General features: G+C 35.1%; 3 protein-coding genes across 9 annotated transcripts; 1 reads left to right on the top strand and 2 right to left on the bottom strand.

Moving 5' to 3' along the window:
* Window positions 1-970: 970 nt before the first annotated feature.
* On the bottom strand, window positions 971-3010 carry LOC112282962 (putative protein phosphatase 2C 17). The gene is made up of 3 exons (XM_024521212.3): window positions 2095-3010; window positions 1602-1971; window positions 971-1490 (listed from the first exon to the last, which is right to left on the bottom strand). The coding sequence occupies exons 1-3, from the start codon at window positions 2407-2409 to the stop codon at window positions 1192-1194; spliced, it is 984 nt and encodes a 327-aa protein (XP_024376980.1). The 5' UTR covers window positions 2410-3010; the 3' UTR covers window positions 971-1191.
* A 275-nt stretch (window positions 3011-3285) lies between these two features.
* Window positions 3286-7908, bottom strand: LOC112282961 (putative methyltransferase PMT11). Of its 6 annotated transcripts, none has more exons than XM_024521210.3 (12): window positions 7442-7908; window positions 7079-7250; window positions 6764-6870; window positions 6138-6404; window positions 5887-6036; window positions 5512-5776; window positions 5160-5252; window positions 4904-5054; window positions 4453-4710; window positions 4173-4295; window positions 3913-3990; window positions 3286-3771 (listed from the first exon to the last, which is right to left on the bottom strand). In XM_024521210.3, exons 2-12 carry the CDS (start codon window positions 7248-7250, stop codon window positions 3564-3566), a joined length of 1872 nt encoding a protein of 623 aa, XP_024376978.1. In that variant the 5' UTR covers window positions 7442-7908; the 3' UTR covers window positions 3286-3563. The 6 variants fall into 6 exon arrangements, 4 of the variants coding, with proteins under 4 accessions (XP_024376978.1, XP_024376976.1, XP_024376979.1 ...); XM_024521208.3 differs by having other exon boundaries at window positions 7570-7867; XM_024521211.3 differs by having other exon boundaries at window positions 7079-7294; window positions 7570-7827.
* An 8513-nt stretch (window positions 7909-16421) lies between these two features.
* On the top strand, window positions 16422-20746 carry LOC112282965 (haloacid dehalogenase-like hydrolase domain-containing protein At4g39970). Of its 2 annotated transcripts, XM_024521219.3 has the most exons (12): window positions 16422-16866; window positions 17575-17668; window positions 17791-17835; window positions 17973-18023; window positions 18325-18399; window positions 18641-18674; window positions 18863-18918; window positions 19229-19288; window positions 19512-19571; window positions 19745-19791; window positions 19987-20083; window positions 20422-20746. In XM_024521219.3, the coding sequence occupies exons 1-11, from the start codon at window positions 16439-16441 to the stop codon at window positions 20033-20035; spliced, it is 999 nt and encodes a 332-aa protein (XP_024376987.1). In that variant the 5' UTR covers window positions 16422-16438; the 3' UTR covers window positions 20036-20083; window positions 20422-20746. The 2 variants fall into 2 exon arrangements, with proteins under 2 accessions (XP_024376987.1, XP_024376986.1); XM_024521218.3 differs by lacking the exon at window positions 20422-20746 and having other exon boundaries at window positions 19987-20135.
* The last annotated feature ends 1584 nt before the right edge of the window (window positions 20747-22330 follow it).

Here is a 22330-nt window from a genome sequence, read left to right as displayed (position 1 = left end):
AGGATACAAATATTTTAATACCATCCAATGATCTTTTCAAATAGAAGATTAGGAGTTCAACCTACTAACTTGGGAATAAATTCCCAAGTGTATTTCCTATAATATCATTGTTCTATTCTCACAGTATGCTATGTTATTTTCTTTTTGTAATATTTTTACCACTTAAAAAGTTTAGTGTATATTTTTATCTAGCATAACAATGTATTTTTTTGTTTCTTAAATATCATTTTAAAAGTACTTTTTAAAATCTAATGAATGACAATTTTAATCTATATTGCCAATTTCAATATCTTCTTATATTGGTTTTATTTGAAGGCACAAAAACATGTGGATAGAAGGATTCTCAAAAACATGTTATTATCAATCAAGATAATAGAATAATTTGAATTTATTACTCTCCACAATATCAAAAATTTGATAACAAATATATCCTTACTTCCTTTTTTATCAATTACTTCATTTTTTTAATCAATAGTTGTTATTATAATTCTCCAAAGCCTATTTTATTGTTTCTGTATGTCACGTATTGATTTGAATTTTTTTTTAATTTGATTTAATTTTCAAATTTTCTGCATGTTCTAATACTTGAATACTTGAATGATGTTACAAAAGAAATACACAAAAATCTAGATAATAATTGTAAACTACACTAGTAGCCATGTGGATATTCAACTAATTCATTTCATAACACTGAATTTGTTCACTCATTTGTAGCATGCTCAATCAACAGTTATTAACCGAGAACTTCTAACCATGTAGTTTATACTAACGTTAGCAGACTGCAAATCCGAACTTCAGAGCCTTCTGTTTTTTCTTCTTTAGTTAATGTTATTTATTTTATTCAATCAATATTATCAACACCATACATTTTTTAATGTACGTGTTGGCAACACCAGTGTCTCTCACAGAAAAAAATAAAAAGTAACAATAACAATTCTCACGTGATATTCATCTTTCCACAGTCAGGGTATAATTTGAAACGTGCCTTTACTGCAAGTGCAGGGTCATGCTTTTCTCAACCTGTGCAAATGCTCCTTTGAGACAATAAAAGATCAGGAAGCATGAGACACACAAGCAAGCGAGAGATGGAAGTGACAATCAGAGGCCGGATTCTAGTATCAGAAAGTGTAGCTGGCGGCGTTACAGTTTGTCCATCACCTAGTTTAGCTCCGACATGAAACAACTCAGTTGCTACAACTCCTGGAACTTGATCACAATGCAGGAGATATCATCTTCACAGTAGCGCCGCCGCGCCTCCACCACAAGCTCATGTGCAGCCTTGACAGGGTCCTGGCATCGTCGCACTCGGTCCACCACTTCCTGGTTGTCATACATGGAGAACAAGCCGTTGCTTCCCAACACTAGAAACTCACACGACAAGTCCACCACTACATCGGCAACATCTAGCTTCGAGCTCATGTGCTCCTTCAGTTCCTTGTCACCGAATGCTCGTGTGAGCGCTAGCAGTCCGTCCACTCGCCATTGATCACCTGGCAAACAGAAATGCAAGAGATGAGAGATTGAGGAGCGGTAACAGATAGTGGAGGTGATTCAATGTGGACGAAAAGAGAAGCTGATGATACTAGAAAGGTGGGTTTTACCAGGAAGGTGTGTGACGTGGCCGCCGCGAGCTTCGACAATGGCGCGTTCAGTGGGGCGGCCTGGGTCGTGGTCCACGGAGAGCTGCATTGGTTCGCCGTTTTTGGATAACACCGCACGGGAGTCGCCCAAATTGGCCACGATCAAGCGGCTGCCCTTCCCGTACACCATGGCTGTCACAGCCGTGCTGCCGCCTTTCTCTAGTGGTGAGGCCAACATGTCGCGGTCCGTGAGAAGGTATGCGTCGCGGGTAGCGCCTGCGGGGTCTGATTGCACACCGCCCTCGTTCAGGATGTTGTCGAAGAGGTGGTCCTGCAAATATTTCGCTGCAGCGTCGCCGTTGTGGGCATCGAAGATACCGAAGAACGCCACCTAGATCATACACAAAGGGTTCAATCACAATACACAAAAATGGGGCATCGTCATTCTTGAGCTCACAGCACATATTGTCAAGTATGACGAGTATTGTGATGGGGATTGAAGGTGAGCTCTAACCTCCTCTTCATTGATAGTTCGCACTTCGGCGACATGTAAGTCTTCCATGGGTCGGCCAGATAGCCCTTGCAGGAGACAATACCCCCACACCACTTGAGGCTGTAGCTCCTGGCTCTGTCCACCACCGTAAGTGGCTTCCTCCGACGAGGTGGGACTCGCTGTGCCATCCCCTCGGCTAACTGCTTGATGCGATGCCACGCTCACTCGAACTTTGCCTTGCTCACCAATACCACCCCCGGATGGCTTCGGCGTAGCGGTAGTCTTTCCCCATCCAGTGTTAGGTGTCAGCAAAAGCTCGGTAACTGTATTCGCCATCCTATCTTTACCTACAATGTCTCTTCCTCGTCTCTTGCCTCTCAAATCGATCAAAAACCTAACTCTTCACCCAAAATTTGTACAGGTTTTTTTGTTTATAATCAACAGGAAACGCCAATCGAGCCACGATCGACTTCAACTACAGCTTTACAATACCTTAGCAAACCTCTATGTTACACAAATTCTTGCTAATTGGTACACGATTTCAGATCTATTGAATGAATCGATCCTGCAGCATGCGATCGCCCACTGAATAACTTTCAAATCACAAGAAATCTACTGCAGTCGATGATCTACAGATTCTTCAATATGCCACCGCCGGTCAACTTCGTCTTGTATGGAGAACACCGCATACAGATTCAACCGTGGTCCGTCTTCTGATAGGCTTTGTGACTCAAAAGCATTGCTAATCTGGACCTCTGACGTGATCAGAAATGAATCTGTCCACCTGCTCAACAAGCTCTCCCATCCTGCGTGGCAGGATTCTAATTACAACCCACTTGTCGACACCGGAGGACGCCACGTCGATATCATGGGAGAATCTCGGTAAATAAGCTGCCAAGTGTGCAGGAGGTTAAATCTTAGTCCCAGGTTTGGTCGAGGTCCGAAAATTGTTGTGCCGGTGATCCAGAAGAGTCTCTCTGATCTGCAGATAGTATCCATTTAGAGAATCGAGACAAGGAGGCTGTGAACAATTAAGTGCCACCAGGACTCCATGATATTATCCAAAATCATACAAACCTATCATGTAGAAGACGTGCGCAAGGAATCCAAAATTGGGTTTAGAAGTTCGAGGGTGCCGAAAGCGTTTTTAACTGGGATAAGAATTAAACATTGTTGAAGTTTATCAACACACAATCAATAGATGCTGCGAACTGTTGTAAGTATGCATCAGAGGTGGAATTTTATATAAATTCTTCATACAATGTCTTCCTTGAGCAACGCAGCATTCACAACTATATGAGAGCGACCCATTAATTGAGCATTAGTCCTCAAGAGACAGATTGCAATTGAGTTGTAGACCTGAATTTGAACTGTTGGAGACTGAATTTCTAGCCGCGTCTATACAATTAATTTCACCTAGAAGACTTAGCTATTGATTTAACTAGAAATGGGGAACTACATAAGCGGTGCTCTGCTCTAACAGCTTTACACTACGAATGCCAGAGAGGTTTTTGACACGACAGAAGCTTATCTTTGCCGAAGGGACCACTCTCTGTCTCTAGAATTCGAGTCTTCCATCGCACAGATTTGGCCAATGCCTCCACACGGTAGACCATATCGTTGGTCTCCCGCACTAGCACCCAGCCACCAGGTCGCAGAATGCGGTCCATTTCCAGCACTATGTGAGCGATGTTACACCTGGATAAAGAAATATAAAAGACGTAGAACATGAGACTCTTGTCATGGCTTTTAAACTTTCAAGTCTGGCTTTCCAAGCGAAATAGCCACAAGGAGTCCATTTAATCAAACGTCGACCAAAGAATAGGTGGTAGAAATGACCTTTTATCTTCTTGAGTTAAGAGCCCAACAGCATGCAACAGATCATAAGTCCTTGGATACGTGTCAAAAGGCTCGCACCTGAAATGTAGTAAATAAAGCTCAGGTGAAGTTCTATTGCGAATTGCTGAACATTCACAAAGCAAAGATGAAATTTTGGGAATCGACTTTGCTTTGTTTGCCACCGTAGTGACTGGGCACGGTAACCACACCAACAGAAGAAAAATTCCTGCACCATGGGGAAATAGAGATAGCGAAATCACCAATCGTGTGAAACGCCAATAAGTCCCCGATCGAAGATAACTGGCAAAGTATTTTGTCCACTGATGGGAACAACATTCATGACCCACCAGTCCACTTTCTGGTCCACCAATCCTGCTGCAAATCTGCATAGACAGTAACAGGTCATAAAGCTTCTTCCTGAGCGTAAGGTTGAATATAAAAATAAACAAATAAATAAATAACTACGAAGACAAATGTTCCATCAAGAAATTTTAAGTAGCCCAATGTCTGCTCGCTTATCAGAATATTTAAGATCCATACCCTCCATACATAGCTCGCATGTCCATTATATTCCGGAAATCTTCTTTGTGAAGACCCAAACCTCGAAGGTACCCCTCCACCACAACATGCCAATATCTCTGATCTGATTTGAAAACGTAGGATCTTGCTTGTGTAGCATCCATGACAATGGTCTCAAGTCTGCGAGGAGGAGTTGATAATCTGGCGGGCCATTCGGGAAGATCCCCACCGAGTCCATTTTCAGGAAGCAGAGTTAAGCAAGATTGCAGCGAAACATACCTACAAAGCGTAAGCAATCGTTGAGTAATAGTACGAGTGTGACTAAAAACTAAATTCATAGTTACAATCAATGTAACACTGAAATATTTTCCTGGTTTCACTATTTCATTAAGTTCCAAGGCGCTCCTAAATTAATAGGCCACGTCATACTCTAAATACTTTTATGTCAAAGTACTCGCAGCACCAAGCTTACCAGGTTTCGTCAGGATTAACACTTGGATCACACAGCACGTCCGATGACCGACTCTTTAAGCAAGAATGATTCAAAGGCTTGCGCCAGATGCCAACTTGCCCATCTTTTCCAACTTGCTCCCAACACAGGTGTTTTGCCAGATCCTCCATTTCTGAAATATTACGAAGACACTTGAATGTAATTGTTCTAGAGAACAGAGGCATGGAAATTTAGAAGTAATACATAGAACAGCGTGCAGAGTGGCCAGACTGAGTACCTCTCCACACATTTTCCTGGTGCTCTTGGGGCGACCACACAAAGTACGCACCAGCTCTGAGCACGCGGTCTACCTCTATAAGCAAAATACCATCTGATTGCACCAGTATCCAAACCACTTACAGATGTTCAGGCTCCTAAAGACAACCAGATCATCCCTGACAAATTGTCTAAGTTTGGGACAAGCTAGTAGAATTTCCATTGAAAGCCACTCAGTTCTGTACCAATTATGATCACAGAAATTATAGCTGAAATAAGGAAATAGTTTAATTTTCTTATTAATTTAAATGACATTAATGTATTGGTTCGTATTCCCTGCTCGTAAGAAACAAGTCAAATAGAAGATATTATACCATCACGATTCCAATTAATTTGACAGCCGGAACAATGGATTAGATCAAAAGCTTGGCTCGGAAAAAGAAGCCGGCGTGTTGCCAGAACAGCAACTAGAGCTGGTACACCACGTTCCAGCGCAAACTGGCTTTCATGGCCATCTTTTGGGGCTATAGAGAGGGTAATTACATCACGATCAAACAAGTAGGCTCCGAAGCTGGCTACACCACAGCCGATATCAAGAGCAACACGTGTCCGGCGCCCATAGCCGATGGTGGGTAGCATCTGCACCAGAATCTCCATATTGTGATCATGGGAGGAATTTGCAAAACCAAGAATAGTTGCTGTAAAATTCCTTTCTGAGCACCAGACAAATGTATTTATTGGCTACTTACTTCACTGATATGGTCCAGGTATTGATGAACTCTATTTTCAGATTGAATGTCACCGCTAGGAAATCGAATCCTGTCCTTGTCAAGTTTGATCCAGTTCTCTCCACTCTTGTCAGCCAGTAGCTGCGCATGTGGAACATTGTTGTACCAAATCTGCACGTAGAATCGATCGATTAGGGTATCAAATTAGAGGCGAATATACTAACAATGAAAACTTCAAGTGTTGCAGGTATGTAAGCGCGAGGATGACTGACCTCACTGCTGCTTTTTGGCCATCTGATTGGGAGTTTGTAGTTAAGCGGTGCACCAATCAAACAGCACATGCTGCCTCTTCGGGGACAATGCCGCTCCCAGATTTCACCCCTTGTGTTCGATTTCAACTCGCTAATGCCGCCAGCATTATCAAGGCAGGGTATATAATCCTTCCACCCATGAGCACAGACATCAAAATTGTACGATTTGAAAGTTCTATTGCTTTCTAAGCTCGATAATGAAAAACGTTCTGAGACATCTCCAACATCCTGCAGCAGACAATCAATGGCATAAATTTCTCAGATGCATGGCAGTGTGAAATACTCTCTCAACATTACCTTCAAGCCTCAGAGCTAAAACGACCTCCAAACCTACTCAACATTCAAATGGATACAACAATTTGCAGGATCGCAAGTATGCCAGAAGTTTGAACCCTCAAGTTGCAAATGTTGAACCCTAATTTTAAAAACTCTGTGTGATAAAGTTACCAGGTACACTGCTGCTAACATCCCAGGTTTCCATTCATTCTTATCTAATCAATCCTCTCTGGGCATGTTAATCAAAACGTTTATACCTCACACCATTTCCAAAAAAACCAGAAAGCAACTGTATGAAGAGGATGAGCTACCACATCTAAGTCAACTTCAGCTTCATCGCCGAATGCGACAATGTCAGAAAGAAATCCTCCATTAGTGTCTAAAATCCCCAAGGATGCCAGTTTTCCATTGGTGAAATCTGCAACCGAAGAATAGTAACTCAAGTGGGATCAGAATTAGACACATTAAGTCCTCCCATATGAAGGTATTATCCATCCATCGACCATGTGACGCACAAAAATTCACCCAGTAGCCAGCAGCAACCTTATTCAAACCCAGGGGCTCGGCAATAGCACAATTGCAGGTGATAATCAGGAAGTTTCGGACATCGTCGTCCTGGAACTCACGCGTGATATGGATTCTTGATAGCTTTCGTGTAATGGTCTCACTCCGAAGCCGCTCACCATTTTCAATGTAAGCATAAGGATGACTTGCAGAAGGTTTGGTTCCAACCAGAAACAGAGCCACAAATGTAATCACAACCACCGAGCACTGCCGAGGCCGTATCCGCATCTCCATCTAAACCACAAGAATCGGCAGCATCAACTACCAATGCAGTCAAGCTGCAATTTGACACAACTCGAAACCCATCGTCAAACTCAAAACCGTAAAACACGCTGCAATAGAGTCCTAAGAGACCAAAAAAAAACTAACTTTCTACATTCAGAAAAAGAACGTAACCTTCAAAACCCACTACTCCAACCGTCTACCTCGTCAGCAACAAAGACAATGTCGAACTCTGTCAATTTAACTCCGAAAGAATCAATGGCGTACAGATCTTCTCTTATCAGCTTCAAAACAAAAAATTGCGAAATCCTACTTCTCTCGAACCCAATACCTGGGTAATCTGCAGACGGGTCCAAATTCCACTCATACACAGGTTGCAGAGAAGCACGTCCAACCTCTTACAATTCCCATGGTTTACTGCCTACAACGACAACAACGACTACGAACAACACCATTGACTGAATTCATTACAACAGTATCCTTATTTCGCAAAAAAAAAAAAAAAAAAAAAAAGAAGAAGAAGAAGAAGAACCCAATCAATGCTGAAAATAACAACCACACTTCCCTGCAGCCATGAACCCTCTAAATGAGAAGAGAGCATCCCTCGTCCCACGACAAAAATCCGTCACCGAGAGGCTTCCAATTCACAATGAGAGAGGGAGGGAGGGAGGGAGGGAGAGCCCACGGCCCTGCTTGAACTCGCCTCGGGAATGCAGTCCCACGAGCTACATACAGCAGCAGCCTTTCATCAACGCAGCCGTGACGTCGGCGCCACGTAGGATAATTTGGGCTGCGCAGGTGGCGTCCGACGTGGACGGGGGATGTTCTTGGAGCCATGGGAGTTGATGGAAGGGGGAGCCATTTCTTGGTGATGGTTGAGCTTCTTGGTGAATTAGGGTTTAGTTCCCTTCCCATGCACAAAAAGCATGGCTCCTATTATAACATCTCTTCCTTATTCTTCTTAGGAATCTATGTATCATTCTTTCATATCACCTAATAAATTATGCTATCAAAGGATTGAATGTGTGTGTTTCCATTCATACTAGCATGCATGTTTTTTGGATTGAATGTATGTGTTTCCATTCATACTAGCATGCATGTTTTTTGGAGAGAAAAAAAATTATATATAAAAAAAATTATTAATTTGTTCCAAAATTTTATGATGATGGAAAAATGTTTTCTAACCTTCAAAAAATTCTTCATTACTAGTGTCAAGGATATAATTTCAAAAAACTAAAAGATAAATAAATTCTTTTATTACTCAAATATACTAAAAAATCACTCAAAGATGCTATAATATTAAACTAGAATGGCTAATACCAAAGATAAGTAGACTAAAAAACCTTGAAATAAGACTAAAGACTAGAAAGGTATTGATAAAAGTAAAGAAGGCTTTACTCTTGCTTCTATATATACTATCTAACTAGAAGCTATGAGGCCATGTTTTATAAGACCTCTAATATGTGTCCAATTTGCAAGACACATTTTATAACTTACTAGGCAAGTTTTCTATATGTGTACCATGTCGTCAGCTTGTACCACAAGCTATTCAAATGTACGATACATAGCTAACTTGTTGGCCAAGTTTTTAACCTATCAATCAACTAAAACATGTATAAAATCAAATATGCCTCTATGAAGCTTTGCCATAAGATAATATCAAATCTATCTATATTTATCTTCTATCTAGCATTTTTTATCTAGATAAATATATATGTCCATGATATTACCTCCCCTTTTAGAGACAAGTTCTATAAAGAGTAGTCATCATATATTGAGAAAGTCTAAGATGTGACAAAATATATTTGCCATATATTTTGATCTTTATTTCCTTCAAAAGTAATTAATAAGTTATCTTAGCCATCAATAGTATCTCATACTAGGGCAGAAAGACCACCTTGTTATTTTATCATTGTTGAGGCCTTTGTAATTCTTTCCAAATAAAACATTTGAAATATTGTCAAGAAATATTCATACTTCCAATAAATTCACCAAATATAAGGAGTCTCTTTTAAGGATATGGTACCAAACGCATTGTATCTTACTATCTATTTGAAGAAAAACATGTTATTTTTGAAGATCTTCATCTATATTATATCATCTTGAAGGCTGTGAAAATTGTAATGTCTTATCTTTTAAGTTGGAAAATAATAATTCTTAAGTTAAAGCTATTGGTTTTTGATTTTTCATCTCTTTTGTGCAATAAATATACAAAAATTCCAAGCAAGAATGGAAAGTAGAATGTTATTTTTTTTAGATCTTATTTCTTTTAAAGCAAAGATTTTCTATTCTTCATCTTGATTTTGATAGATGTCATCCAAAAAAGGCATCAACTTTTTTTTTTTATATTTTCAAGATTCTTTGTTGATTCCTATGTATATTTATTAATATCATATTCACACAATAAATAAGATATTTCAACCTATTTTGATGTCGCCTTAAGTCTAAGACTTCTTCTACCTCAAATACTTGATTATTATTTACTTCTAAAAAAGAAGTTGGCATTTGTCTTCTTCTTGAGATATTCACTAACTTATATGATTTAAGAAGAGACATTTGGAACATGAAATGGATCTATATAGACTTTGGTAGGTATAATTGATAAGCAACTAGATTGATTTATTTATAAATAGGAAATGGTTTAAACTTATGATAATCCAATTCATCATAAAGATAGTTAGTCTTGATATTATCGCAAAGTAACCATATCTTATTGCCAACATAGAATTGAAGTTGCTTCTTTCAATGGGCATCTACATTGGTCTTTTGTCATTCTTGAGTTTCTTTTAATTCTCCCTTCATTATTGTATATAACTCTAATAAATAATTTTTTAAATCTTTTGCCACATGATTATCAACTTTTATAAAGTCAAAAGTATCAAATTATAGATGATAACCATAATTAGCAAAGAAATATGTTTTTTATGTAGAAAAATGTATTGTGTTATTGTAAGCAATTTTTTCCAATACCAAATGAATTGTTCAATTATATTGTTGGTAGTTAATAGTACACCTCAAATATTACTTCAAATTTTAGTTATGTACTTTATTTGTCCATTGATTTGAGAATAAAAAGTCAAAGATAACTTTATTTCTACCTTTAGAATCCTAAAAAGAAGTTTTTAAAATCTTAATATAAATTGAATCTCCCTAACTAATATAATATACTTAGGCAGTCCATGATAGTAATAGATGTTATTAAAGAAAAGCTTGGATATTTTTTACTTGGAATAGAATTTGAATATGATACAAAATAAGCCATCTTGATAAAAACAATCTACTATTACTAATATAAAATCATAAGAATTTGAAAGAAAAAGATTCTTGATAAAATCCACAAAAACAAAAGACTATGGTTGTTTTGAAATAAATAATAGCTGAAGAAGTCTATAAAATCAATGATAAGGAATTTTTTATCTTAAAAAAATATTATATAATTAAAAAAGTCTTTGACTACCATCCATATTTGAGGCCACCAAAAAAAATAGATTTTAATTTTAAAATCTTGTTGTATCCAAAATGTCTAGTTGCAAGAAAGTCATGATGATCTTGAAGAATACGTAATTGTGTTTTGTCTTTTGGAATATATGATCACCTCTTGAAATAGAATAGATTATTCTTCAACTTGAATTTAGAAGCATTTTGAGACTTAAAAGAATAATTTTTAATATCATGAATAAGAGTATCAAAGGACATATTGTCAGAGATAAGAACTTGATGAAAGTAAATAAATAAGTATAACAAAATAGAAAAAAAGAAGTATGTATATTAAAAAAAAATTGAAATGGCTATTGCCAAAAAACAAGGAAACTAGAGACTCTTAAATCTAGACTAGAAGCAAGAAAGGAATTGACAAGAATGAAGAGGACTTCACTCTTGCCTCTATATATACTATCTAACTAAGAGCTACATGGCGATGTGCTATGACCTCTAATATGTCTTGACTTTGCAGGGCACATGCTTTATCTTACAAGATAAGTTTTCTATATATGCCCCACATAATTAACTTGTTCTTTAAGCTACTAACATATGTAGCACATGGCTAACTTATTGGCCACGTTTCTAATCTAAAAAGTCAATTATAGACACCTATAAAATCAAAGAAACATCTATAAAGCTTTTAAGAAGCTTCTATAGAAGTTATTAAGGAATTAATTTATTTTTATCTATTTTTATCTAATCATATAGATAATTATTGATTTATATGTATATGTCTATCATACATACATAATTGAACTTACTTAAAAAAAGTTGAATCAATAGTCTATATTGATTTCATTGCTTAAAGATGAAAATACTTTAATTTCAAGAAAATCATTTTTTGTTGATGAAAAGCTGCATTCTTTTCTTTAAATGTAAGATAAAAATGTCTAGAAAAGACATCTTATAGATCATATCATTTTTTAGGTTGATAAGTAAATTTTAAATCAAATCTTGATAAAAACATGCTCCAATTAGCTTAGTGATGATTTAAAATATATATTGATATAAAATACTTAAGATTCTTGTGAACCATTTATATAATGATTAGATTGAAAGTACCTTTTGGGTAATGATGATATTCTTAAAATGAATCTATAATTACAAGAAACTCTTTATTGTGGATCTTGTAATTAATCTTGAATATTAAAAATAACTTAGAATGGAAAGCTATTGAATGGAGCTTGTTATTTTCTCCTATTTGTGACAATATTGCATCTATAGTAAAATTTGATGTATTTGTTTTCATAAAAAATGTCTTAAAAAAATTGATGCAATACAAGATTGGTGCAAAAATAAATGATGTCTTTAAGGCTTCAAAAGATATTCTGGTTCTTTGTTCCACACAAGTTTGTCTTTATATGTCAAATGTATAAAATAAGTTATAATTTGAGAAAAAAATATAATGAAGATTTAATAATAATTAATAAATTTTAAAATAAATATTATATTTTTTATTATTTTAGAATCTTCCAATCTATGATAGTTTGGACTTTCTTAAGATCCATTAAAAGACCATCTTTTGAAATGATGAATCCTAAGAAGTCATCCTGAGTAGTGTGAAATATACACTTTTATATCTTATTATATAATCTTACACCTTTTAGTTTTTATAATATACAAAAAATAAAAAGTTTATATTCTTTTATATTCTTAGAATAGATTAAAATATCATCTAGATAATAGATGACAAAATTACCAAGAAATTTATAAAAGGCATCATTCATAAGATGTTGAAAAGAAATTGATGCATTTGTGAGTTCAAAAGGTGAAACATTATATTTAAAATATCCATACTTGATTCATAACATAGTTTTTTATTCATCTTTTTTTTTAATGCATATTAGATTATATATTCTTTGTAGATCTATTTTTAAATAGATCTTTGCTTCATTCAATTGATAAAGAAGAACTATAAGTTACGTATTTTTTATGGTGATCTTGTTGAATCTTTGATAGTCCACACACATTTATAAAGATCCATCTTTTTTCTTCACAAATAAGATAGGATATCTTATTGGAGATTTAAAATAGCATATTAAATTATTTTTCAAATTTTTGCCAATATATTCTTTGAATGCAACCAATTCATTCTTTGATAAGTTATAGATTGGTCCAAATGGTGTTCCTTAAAGATTAATGGAACAGTCATAAAGACAATGCTTTGGAAGAATATATTCATTTTTTTTCTCAAAAATATCTTAATAATCTTATTATTGGCTTAAAATATAATTTGAAGTATTTTTTCTATCAAAAATAGGTATGGCATACATAGAAAAAATTGATCCTTCTTTTGTAGCATGCATGAAAGTTCTAGTACTTATCAATAAGGATTTAGATATATTAGACTTATGGATTTTTACTTAATTAGCAAATTATATATATATAATTTAGTCTATTTAAGGATTATATTTTTTTAGCCATAATAATCCTAAAATAAATGGATCAAAAAGAGATCAAATTACATTAAATATTGTATTTCAAAGGCTTCTATTAAAGCTTCCTACTTTGAATTTGTGAACTTGATCTACTTACTCCTCTTAATTACACAACTTTTTGGCATAGACTCTGAACTTATTATTGATTTCTTCCATAGACGTAGAAATAGTATCTTTATGATTCATGTTAAAAATACATGAGATTTTGATCCTAAGAGTGTCGAAAAGCTTGCAAAGATTTTCAATAGTTGAAAAGCTATTCTTACTTTTGCCATGAATAATATCCATAATATTTTCTTCCATAGATGATTCAAGTATAAATTCATAAGTCAAATTAAAAGAAGTTAATCTACAATCTCTAACATCAAATGAAAATTTTTATAAATATGAATAGTCTACTCTCTTAAGAAAAACAATCAGTATTTAAAAAATTAAAAGTTAGTTTAAAAGTGACTAGTTTGCAATCTTTTAAATACATTAGTAGAAGTGAAATAATCCACTCACTTCTTAAACAAAATAAGAATAATAAAATAGCATTCTTTTTAAATTATCAAGGATATGAATCTCAAAGAACTAAAAGATCAATACATTCTTATGTCACTCAAATAGACTAAAAAAATCATTCAAAGATACTACAATATTAAGGAAGAATGACTATTGCCAAAAACAAGAAGACTAAAAAGTCTTGAAATAAGACTAAGGACTAAAAAGGCAATGATTAGAGTAAAGAATGCTTCATTCTTACCTCCATATATATCTAACTAAGAATTATACAATGATGTTTCATAAGACTTCCAATATGTGTCCAATTTGTAAGATATATGTCATAACTTGTAAGGCAAGTTTCCTACATACACACCACATTGTTAGCTTATACTACAAGTCATCCACATGTGCGACATATGGCTAACTTATTGGCCAAGTTTCTAATCTATATATATATATATATATATATAGTCAAATATGCATCTATGAAGTTTCGCCAGAAGATAAAATCAAATCTACCTATATTTACCTTCTATCTAGTGCTTCTTATTTAAATAAATATGTATTTTCATAATAGTTGGATTTACATTGTTCAATAATCAATAAAAAAAAATGGTTGGATTTTCAACCAATAATGATATGTAGATTGATTTAGTAAATACTTGGATCAATTTAATAATTTCTTATATATAATAAATATATAATTATTATTATAAAAATATGTGGTTTTAATATTGTTTTGATGTAGATTCTGATTTTGTGATTTATATAGCTCTATTCGGATTTTAATATTAATTTTCTTTTGTACAAAGAATCCATTCTTTTTATACAAGTCTTGATTATGCCAAGGGTTGATTATGAATGATGTTTGATATATGATGATGTGTTATAAAATTTCAAAAATAATTAAATTTTTTTATAATGTATATTTTTAATATAATTTTTTGTTAAAATATTTTTGTTATTTTGAATTTTAAAAAATTTATTTAAGAATTTGAACATACTTTTTTCTAATTAGATGCATAAAAATGTATTGATTTGGTCCTTAACAACATAGCACTATTGCCAAAATTATTAATCACAATGATATGCTGACTAGATTTGTGTTGCTTAAAAATTCTCTCAATTTAAATTTTTTCTTCAAATCACATAGTAAAATTTCATTGATTATTTTCATTCACCACTTACAAGGCAAAATTATCAAGAGATGAGAGTGCAACCATGAATTTTATGTTTTCTTTTTTCTTTTTTGTCATGCATATTTAAGTTTCAAACAAGAGCTTTAAAACTTCATAAAAAAATAAAAAAAAATAAAAAATAAAAAACTAATTAATGCTCTCTCAAGGAGTGCTTTCAAGGAAACTTATGAAGTAAAAAATATAGGAGTATATATTATAAAACCTATTTAAATAAAAAAATAAAAAAATTGAGATTTTTACACAACCATGAGATATTTCTGCAAAAACAAAAAGAAAAATCACAAAATTTCAATCAATCAAAGGATTTAAAAGTTGTAACCTTTTATATTTTTTCTTAAGTATGAATATTCCCATTATCTTCCATTTGATTGGAATTTTGAACAACTTTGACTAAGAAGTATAAATACATAATGTATCACTACTTGAATCTTTGATTTACTCAAAGTGATGCATTATTTATATAATTAAATATTTACAAATCCCTATAAAACTAACATATCATAAAGTTGCCAACAAAATTCTACAAAAAATATAGTATTAACTTGTGTAAAGATGGAAATGATTGGTCTAGATTGATATTAAAACATAAGAAGATGATAGATTTTATATTAGTTTGCTACATAGCACCAAAGATGTTGGCAATTCAAACCATGCTTGATAAACCCTTACACATGATTTATACTTACTATGTTAAAGAAGATATATATATATATATATATATATGAGAATGTTAAATAGACCCAGATTTTTACTAAATTGACATATCTATGATGAAGAATATGATAAATGTGATTGGGTTTTGTTGTGGTTCGATGATCAAGATGAATGTGATTGGGTTTTATTGTGGTTCGATGATCAAGATGAATGTGATTGGGTTTTATTGGTTTTGGATCCAATAGTAGATCTAGAGGTCATTTTCTTTTTTCATGATGGTTAAGATGGATGGGTCAATTTAATAAAAACTTGGGTCTATTTGGATTTAGATGCCTGTGCAAATGTGAATGAGGGTCACCACACACTTTCTCCTCTCACCCGATCTAGTAACAACAGAACAGGCTCCTTAGCAACCAAATCCTCCACCCAATTTTATCCCACAAACACATCACAAATTTCGTTAGCTTTTTGGAACCACAATCCACTTTTCGTCTGTGTCGCATCTTCGACGAGCAGCCATGCAAACTCTGCCACAATCCCATTCGTCAAAATTCGGCCATTTGCTGCAAGAATTTTTTTTTAAACAATTTATGGGTATGTTTTATCCCATGTCAGTACGTTTGCTCATCGAACCACAATTGAAGCTTGCTGTGAAAAGGACCTACAAATCTTGTCCACACGTCGAGAGTCAATGTGAAGGGTTGCATACTTGCGTGTTTTGGTTTATTACTGCGGTGACGACGCAGAACATTTCAGCGACTAGACACCCACAGAGTCAAGGGATTTTTCCTTTTTGGGTCGTCCCCAGATGCATGGTCTGCGGGGTGTCTAATCTTAATTACGTTTTGAGTAAGAAGGATTAGTGGTTGCTTCGCCTTGGACCTCAAAAACGAGTGCAGCAGCTCCCCAGTTCTATCGTCTCACACAAGTCGCAGCTGTGGCGATGGCGTTCGCAACTCCTGCGCTCATGCAGCTGCGCTCTGCCCTCGCTCCCTCCACCTCACCTGTTATCTCCAATTCCGCCTCGTCCGCTTTGGACCGCTCTCTTCAACGATGCTTTGTGGGGTGGAATTCGCTTGCGAATCTTCATTCTAGGGGGACCAGAAAGATCTTAGTGCAGAGAGGTGCTGAGAGGAGGAGTGCCGTGAGACGAGGCTCCTTGAGTTGTCGCGCTGGGTTAGAAGCCCTCGTGTTTGACTGCGATGGAGTGATTTTGGAGTCCGAGGACTTGCATCGCCGAGCTTACAATGCGGCCTTCCAAGAATTCCAAGTGCGGAGCCCTTCCTCGTCGCCTGAACCGCTTGTGTGGACCCCGGAGTTTTATGACGAGCTCCAGAATACGATTGGCGGAGGGAAGCCTAAAATGCGTTGGTGGGTCTCCTCTTTTCCTCTTAATTTTTTCTATTTTTCGTTATCCCTCTGGATCCTGATCACATTCCTTCTTTTGATGTGCTGATTGCAACCTCACTGGCACAACGTGCTCATCAAATACTTTGGTAAGAAAATATTCGGAGAGCCGGCACTTTGAAGCTGAGACGTGGGATGTGTACGAGATTTGAATGTAGTTTCGCCTGCCATTGACAGAATCGAATTCTACTTGTGAACTATTTTCAAATTAGTGAGAGAGTAGAAATTAAATATGTGGAAGATACATGGAGGAACGCCTGTTCGTAGTGTGATATTCTGCAGTATTATGGTGTGTCCCCAGGCAGTGGCAAGGGGTGTCTATGAATGAGTGTTCGTCTCCTACAACCAGTACGTCTGAAAACTATGTTCCACTCTCTGCTTTCAGAAAGTATAGAAATTATACTAGTGTTGACTTATACCTGACGTACCCGAATGAGGGAAATTCCTTCAATCGTCAGTTACAACGCTGGAAAGTGAATCTGGAAGGAACATCCTTAACGGCCATCGGCTTCAAGTACTATAAATCTTGCACTTGCTCGTACTCTTGTTCCTAGTACAACCCTATTACTCATTGACGTAGTAAGTTTTTCTCATAATTTATGTTGATAACCGTACAAAGGGTGAATTGAATACAGCACTAGTTGAGTTGGAGGTAATAAAGGTGCATTACAGGTACTTTAACAGACACGGATGGCCGACGTCTACCATCTTGCCAAACGCTCCGACCAACGAGGACGAGCAATCAAAATTAATCGACACTATCCAGGTACTTCATCACAGGGTTGTGCCTCTACCTGTGGAGCTATTCCATGTATTGTGGTGAACCACCGTTATAGCAATATATCTAGCTCTAGACTCTGTGGTAATTGGTGGTTGCTATATACGCAGGACTGGAAAACAGAGAAGTATAAGAACTTCATCGGCTCTGGAGATGTAAGTCAGTTTATGTTGCTTACTCCCTTTTCTGTACTCTATCGTTTGAGGGAATTACCTTTGTGAGACTTTAGTGATTGTGATGGAGCATTTTTCATTCTATCCCTTAACTAAGAAGTATTATTAATGTTTTCTAGGTGGAGCCAAGACCAGGAGTTTTGGAACTCATGGATGCAGCTCGGGAAAAGGTGCAGTGAACTGCTTTTCATGCCATATCTGAGTCGATTGCAGCTCGTGAATGATCATCACTGTATCTTTCAAATGTGTTTGCGTAGTTTTGTTCGTACACTTCTGTTCCTTAGACTTGTCACGGATTAACTAGGGTAAGTTGAACTTTACGTCAAGGCTCCATAGTACTCAACTTGTAAGTTAGTGAGTCAATCTCTTTCAATATGCACAAAACAGGAGGCATTTGAGTTGCAAGGCTCACAAGCTGGGCTGGAGAGTCTACATTTGGTAGGTATTCAAGTTTTCTTTCTGACAATGCAGGGACTTAAGGTGGCTGTATGCTCAGCTGCGACGAAAAGTTCAGTCGTCTTCACACTTTCTAATCTCCTTGGCAAGGTATCTTGAGGTGCAGTGGGGTTATATATAATGTGGAACAGCGAGTTGACTGTGTTACATAATTCTAGATACAATTGAGGAATGCTTACGCATTCCACTAGAAGGTTGATTGTATTCCATCTTGACTGAACTTCTCATCTCGTTGAGGTTTTGTAAGACTAAATGTTTTTCTTTTGGAATTTTTTTTGTGAAGAATTATTAAGCTGGATTTTACTAAGTACAATATTGGTAACCCATGCAGGAGAGATTTGAAGGTCTGGACTGTTTTCTGGCTGGTATGCAATAAGCTTTACTTATCTACCTTGAGTTCCAGCATTACAGTTTCTCGTGAAGTATTACGTCTGACTCGAGAGCGAGGTTGAGGCTCTTGTTGCCTTAAGAGAGTAGCTTGCACCATCTGTAGAGGTGGAAAATGTTCATTTGGTCTGGCTGAATGAGTGGTGACTTTTCTTGGCTCATACAGGTGATGATGTGAACAAGAAGAAGCCTGACCCAACAATTTACAAAAAAGCTTCTGAGGTGAGATTTGAACACTTTCATCCAGATTTTATAGTGTAGACTTCACATCTGGGACAATACAGTCAATCCCTCCATTCTTCGTCGTCATTTTCTAATCTGGAGTGCTTACACAATGTGCCGAAGCTCTCGAAGAATTTCATCGTATGATTTTCATGTAATTTTCATTTTTATGGAATTTCCTCTCTGGAGAACTCCACAACCACTTTCATTACAGTGATTTGGAAAGTTGTAAATCTACTCCAAGTCGATGAACATTTAGTTATTACACAGGTCGGGTTCAACTAATTGGAGTCTTTTTACCAATATGCAGATTTTAAAGGTGGCACCTGAAAATTGCTTGGTGGTGGAAGACAGTATTATCGGCTTACAGGTTTTTCGCGAAACACTTGTCTTGACCAATACTTTTCGTTACGATATCATATAACTATGCTCTCAGATTCATGGAAACAGTCTGTCATTGAACACCAATTCAACAGTTACTATCAGTATGAGTTTGGTTTTTAGTGAAATTGCAAGTGCTAGTTGGTTCGGTAAGAAGCGATGTATGTTTACCAAAATTTCAATATTAAATACGAATTGGTACTCTTTGATAGGCCGCCTCAGGAGCCGACATGGCTTGTATCATCTCGTATACATCGTCCACAAGTAATCAGGTGCTTTGATACCCTCATGACTGTTCTCATACTTTTTCTGTAGCTGTGCTTATCTGGGCAAGCCACATCATGCCAATTAGCGTCGCTTACGTCGAATGAAGTGACGCATCAAGGTAGTGAAGGCATGCATGCCGCCTACAGAGATCTGATATTTGTTCATAACTGGTGTGCAGGATTTCTCTGTTGCTAAAGCTGTGTATCCTAACCTGGGATCAGTCAAGTATGAACTACTTTTTCATCTCTTTGAGCTTAAAGTTGTCCTCACAATACCCAATTTGTACATTTACACCAGGAACTAGTAGTTTGAGCTCATGCGCAAAAACATATTCTGTCAAATTGTAAGGTTTTTTGGTGCCTAATCTTAACATGACATGCCAATAATCTGATTTGATTTAACGGTGTTTGTGCTGTACAGGTTGGAAGATCTTCTAGAGCTCCTTGAAGGCACACCTGCCACCCTGTGAGGTTTCTTGTAGAACGTGCGCATGTTGATTACAAGCAACACACATCAGGTTCTTCACTGTACTACCATTTTTTCATCAATGTATTACTATTGAACTCGTACATTCTTTCTGGAGCTCATCTACGATCCTGCTATGGTGAAAATGATTGGGACATTGTAATATTGTCGTTTTACTGGCAACCGACATTACGCATCACATTCACGTTGGGATTGGTTTGTAACACCCAAATATCTTACCCATGATATATCGACGAACCGATGTTGAGTCATTGTAATACTCGTCTATTTTGGCTTTTGAGTGCCATTCAAACTATTCATCACCTGCGTGATCATATGAGAAGTGAAATAATTGAGTGTGAAACTGCTACTAACTTCACAAGTATTCAGCATGAAGGACTGGCGTCATTGATTTAGAGCTTCTGCATTGGCAACTCTTCCGCTGCTTTTGTTCTCAACCTTTAGTTGTATATTTCCTTGCAACCAGCAGGAAAAATCAACTTCTCTTAGACACTTTGAGCTGCAGAAGTAGATCAATTTATGTAACTTTTGGGTCGAGAATCTGTAGAGTCTTCAGCTACAGACATCATCAACAAGGAATTCTCCATTTTCTTGCACAGATAGAGAGGATATTCAGATGAAGAGCAAGTGAATTACAACTGATGTCGATTAAAATTCAGGAATTGAATGCGAATGAGACCAAAGATTTATGACATAGATGATAAATTTGCAGAATATGTTGGCCAACTCATAGCCCAGGGATTCTCATAACAAGATCTTAATTGCAACAAAAACTTCCTTTGGCCTTCATTCAAAGTAACATCCTTGTGCTTCTTCTTAGCCTTTGCAAATACTAGTTCTTTTCATGTCCACTTAGCTGTCATTACTAACATGTTCTACACAAACATATTTTTTAAAAGATTATGTACCAACATGTTAGTATTAAATAAAGTTACTTGTAATTATTACAATAACATGACTTAAATGGTGTATTTGAGATGTAATTTATTAAGGATAAAATACATGTGGTAATGTAATATTTCACTGCTTGTTACGTGGTCATAATGATCTTTGTAAGTCTTTTTCTCTGCCAAAAAGTTTTTACCACATTAAATGAAAAATCTCCAAAATTAAGTGTTTTTTGCACTGTAAAAGAATTATTATAATTTGCAATTTTGAATTGGTTTGAATATTTGGATACCTACATTAAAATAAAATAAAAAAACTGATGTTGCAATTTGTATACTATGGTTGTATTTAAAATAGTAGCTGTTATGTTTTAAGAACAATTACAAATTTAATAGTGTTTTGAAGACAGTTGTTTATCATAATATCTTTAAGAAGTAAATTAAACAAATCTTGATTTTAATTTTTAAATTTCAAGAGATATAAATTAAAAAAATCTAGATGTTGTAATTAAAAAATATGTGATCTTGGTTGAATGTATTGTGACATACATAAAAATATAAACATTTTCAAAAAAAAAAAAAAAATCATTAATAGAATAGTTTTTGATTTCATGTATGATATAACTAATTTAAATAATAAATTTATTCACCATTCTCTTGTCATTCATTTAAAGGGTTTGGTAAAATAAAAGATGCAAGTAAGTACTATGTTGTTATTTATTAATCACATATAATGCATTATCTATAGATGCAGATTGAAAAAATTTAGATTGAAAATATTAAAAGGCTTCAATATAAAAATGAAGATGTTGTTTTGCTATTGAAATAACTATTTTTTGTTTTTTCCATGTAATAATATTAGAACTACTTAGTTGAATAATGGAATTAGTTCATATGAGTATTAAAAAAAATACAAAATTGAATTTTTAAAGACAAATTAAAAAAGACTAATAAGACAAGAATATAAGACAATATATATTGTAGATATAATTGTATATGGACTTGGTAAAGACACACAATTTATATATAATTAAGAATAAAAATAAATATTTAAAAAGTATTTGTTTGTAATGTAGCAAGAAGTTATAATTACTAGTTGTAAGTAAAAAGAGGCCAATGAGTCAAAAATTACAACTAGAGTATAATACAAACATTTTTATCAAATTAAAAATAGCTATGATATTGTATCTATTTATATTAGTTAATAAGAATTTCATATAGAATTCATTAAAAGACACCAAGGCTTTTAGGACACATGTCAAAGAAATAGGATATTATTAAAATAATTTTTTAGATCTATAGAAGATCAACAAGAATTTTTCTATGGCCACATGGCAAATGTCATGGACATAATCTAGTAATTACATATAAAAATAGGTAGAAGTAAATAA

This window comes from Physcomitrium patens, chromosome 5 (assembly GCF_059467195.1).
Source record: "Physcomitrium patens ecotype Gransden chromosome 5, ASM5946719v1, whole genome shotgun sequence".
NCBI lineage: Eukaryota > Viridiplantae > Streptophyta > Bryopsida > Funariales > Funariaceae > Physcomitrium > Physcomitrium patens.
Note: the sequence above shows the minus strand (reverse complement) of the source record. Positions and strands in the feature narration are given on the sequence as shown.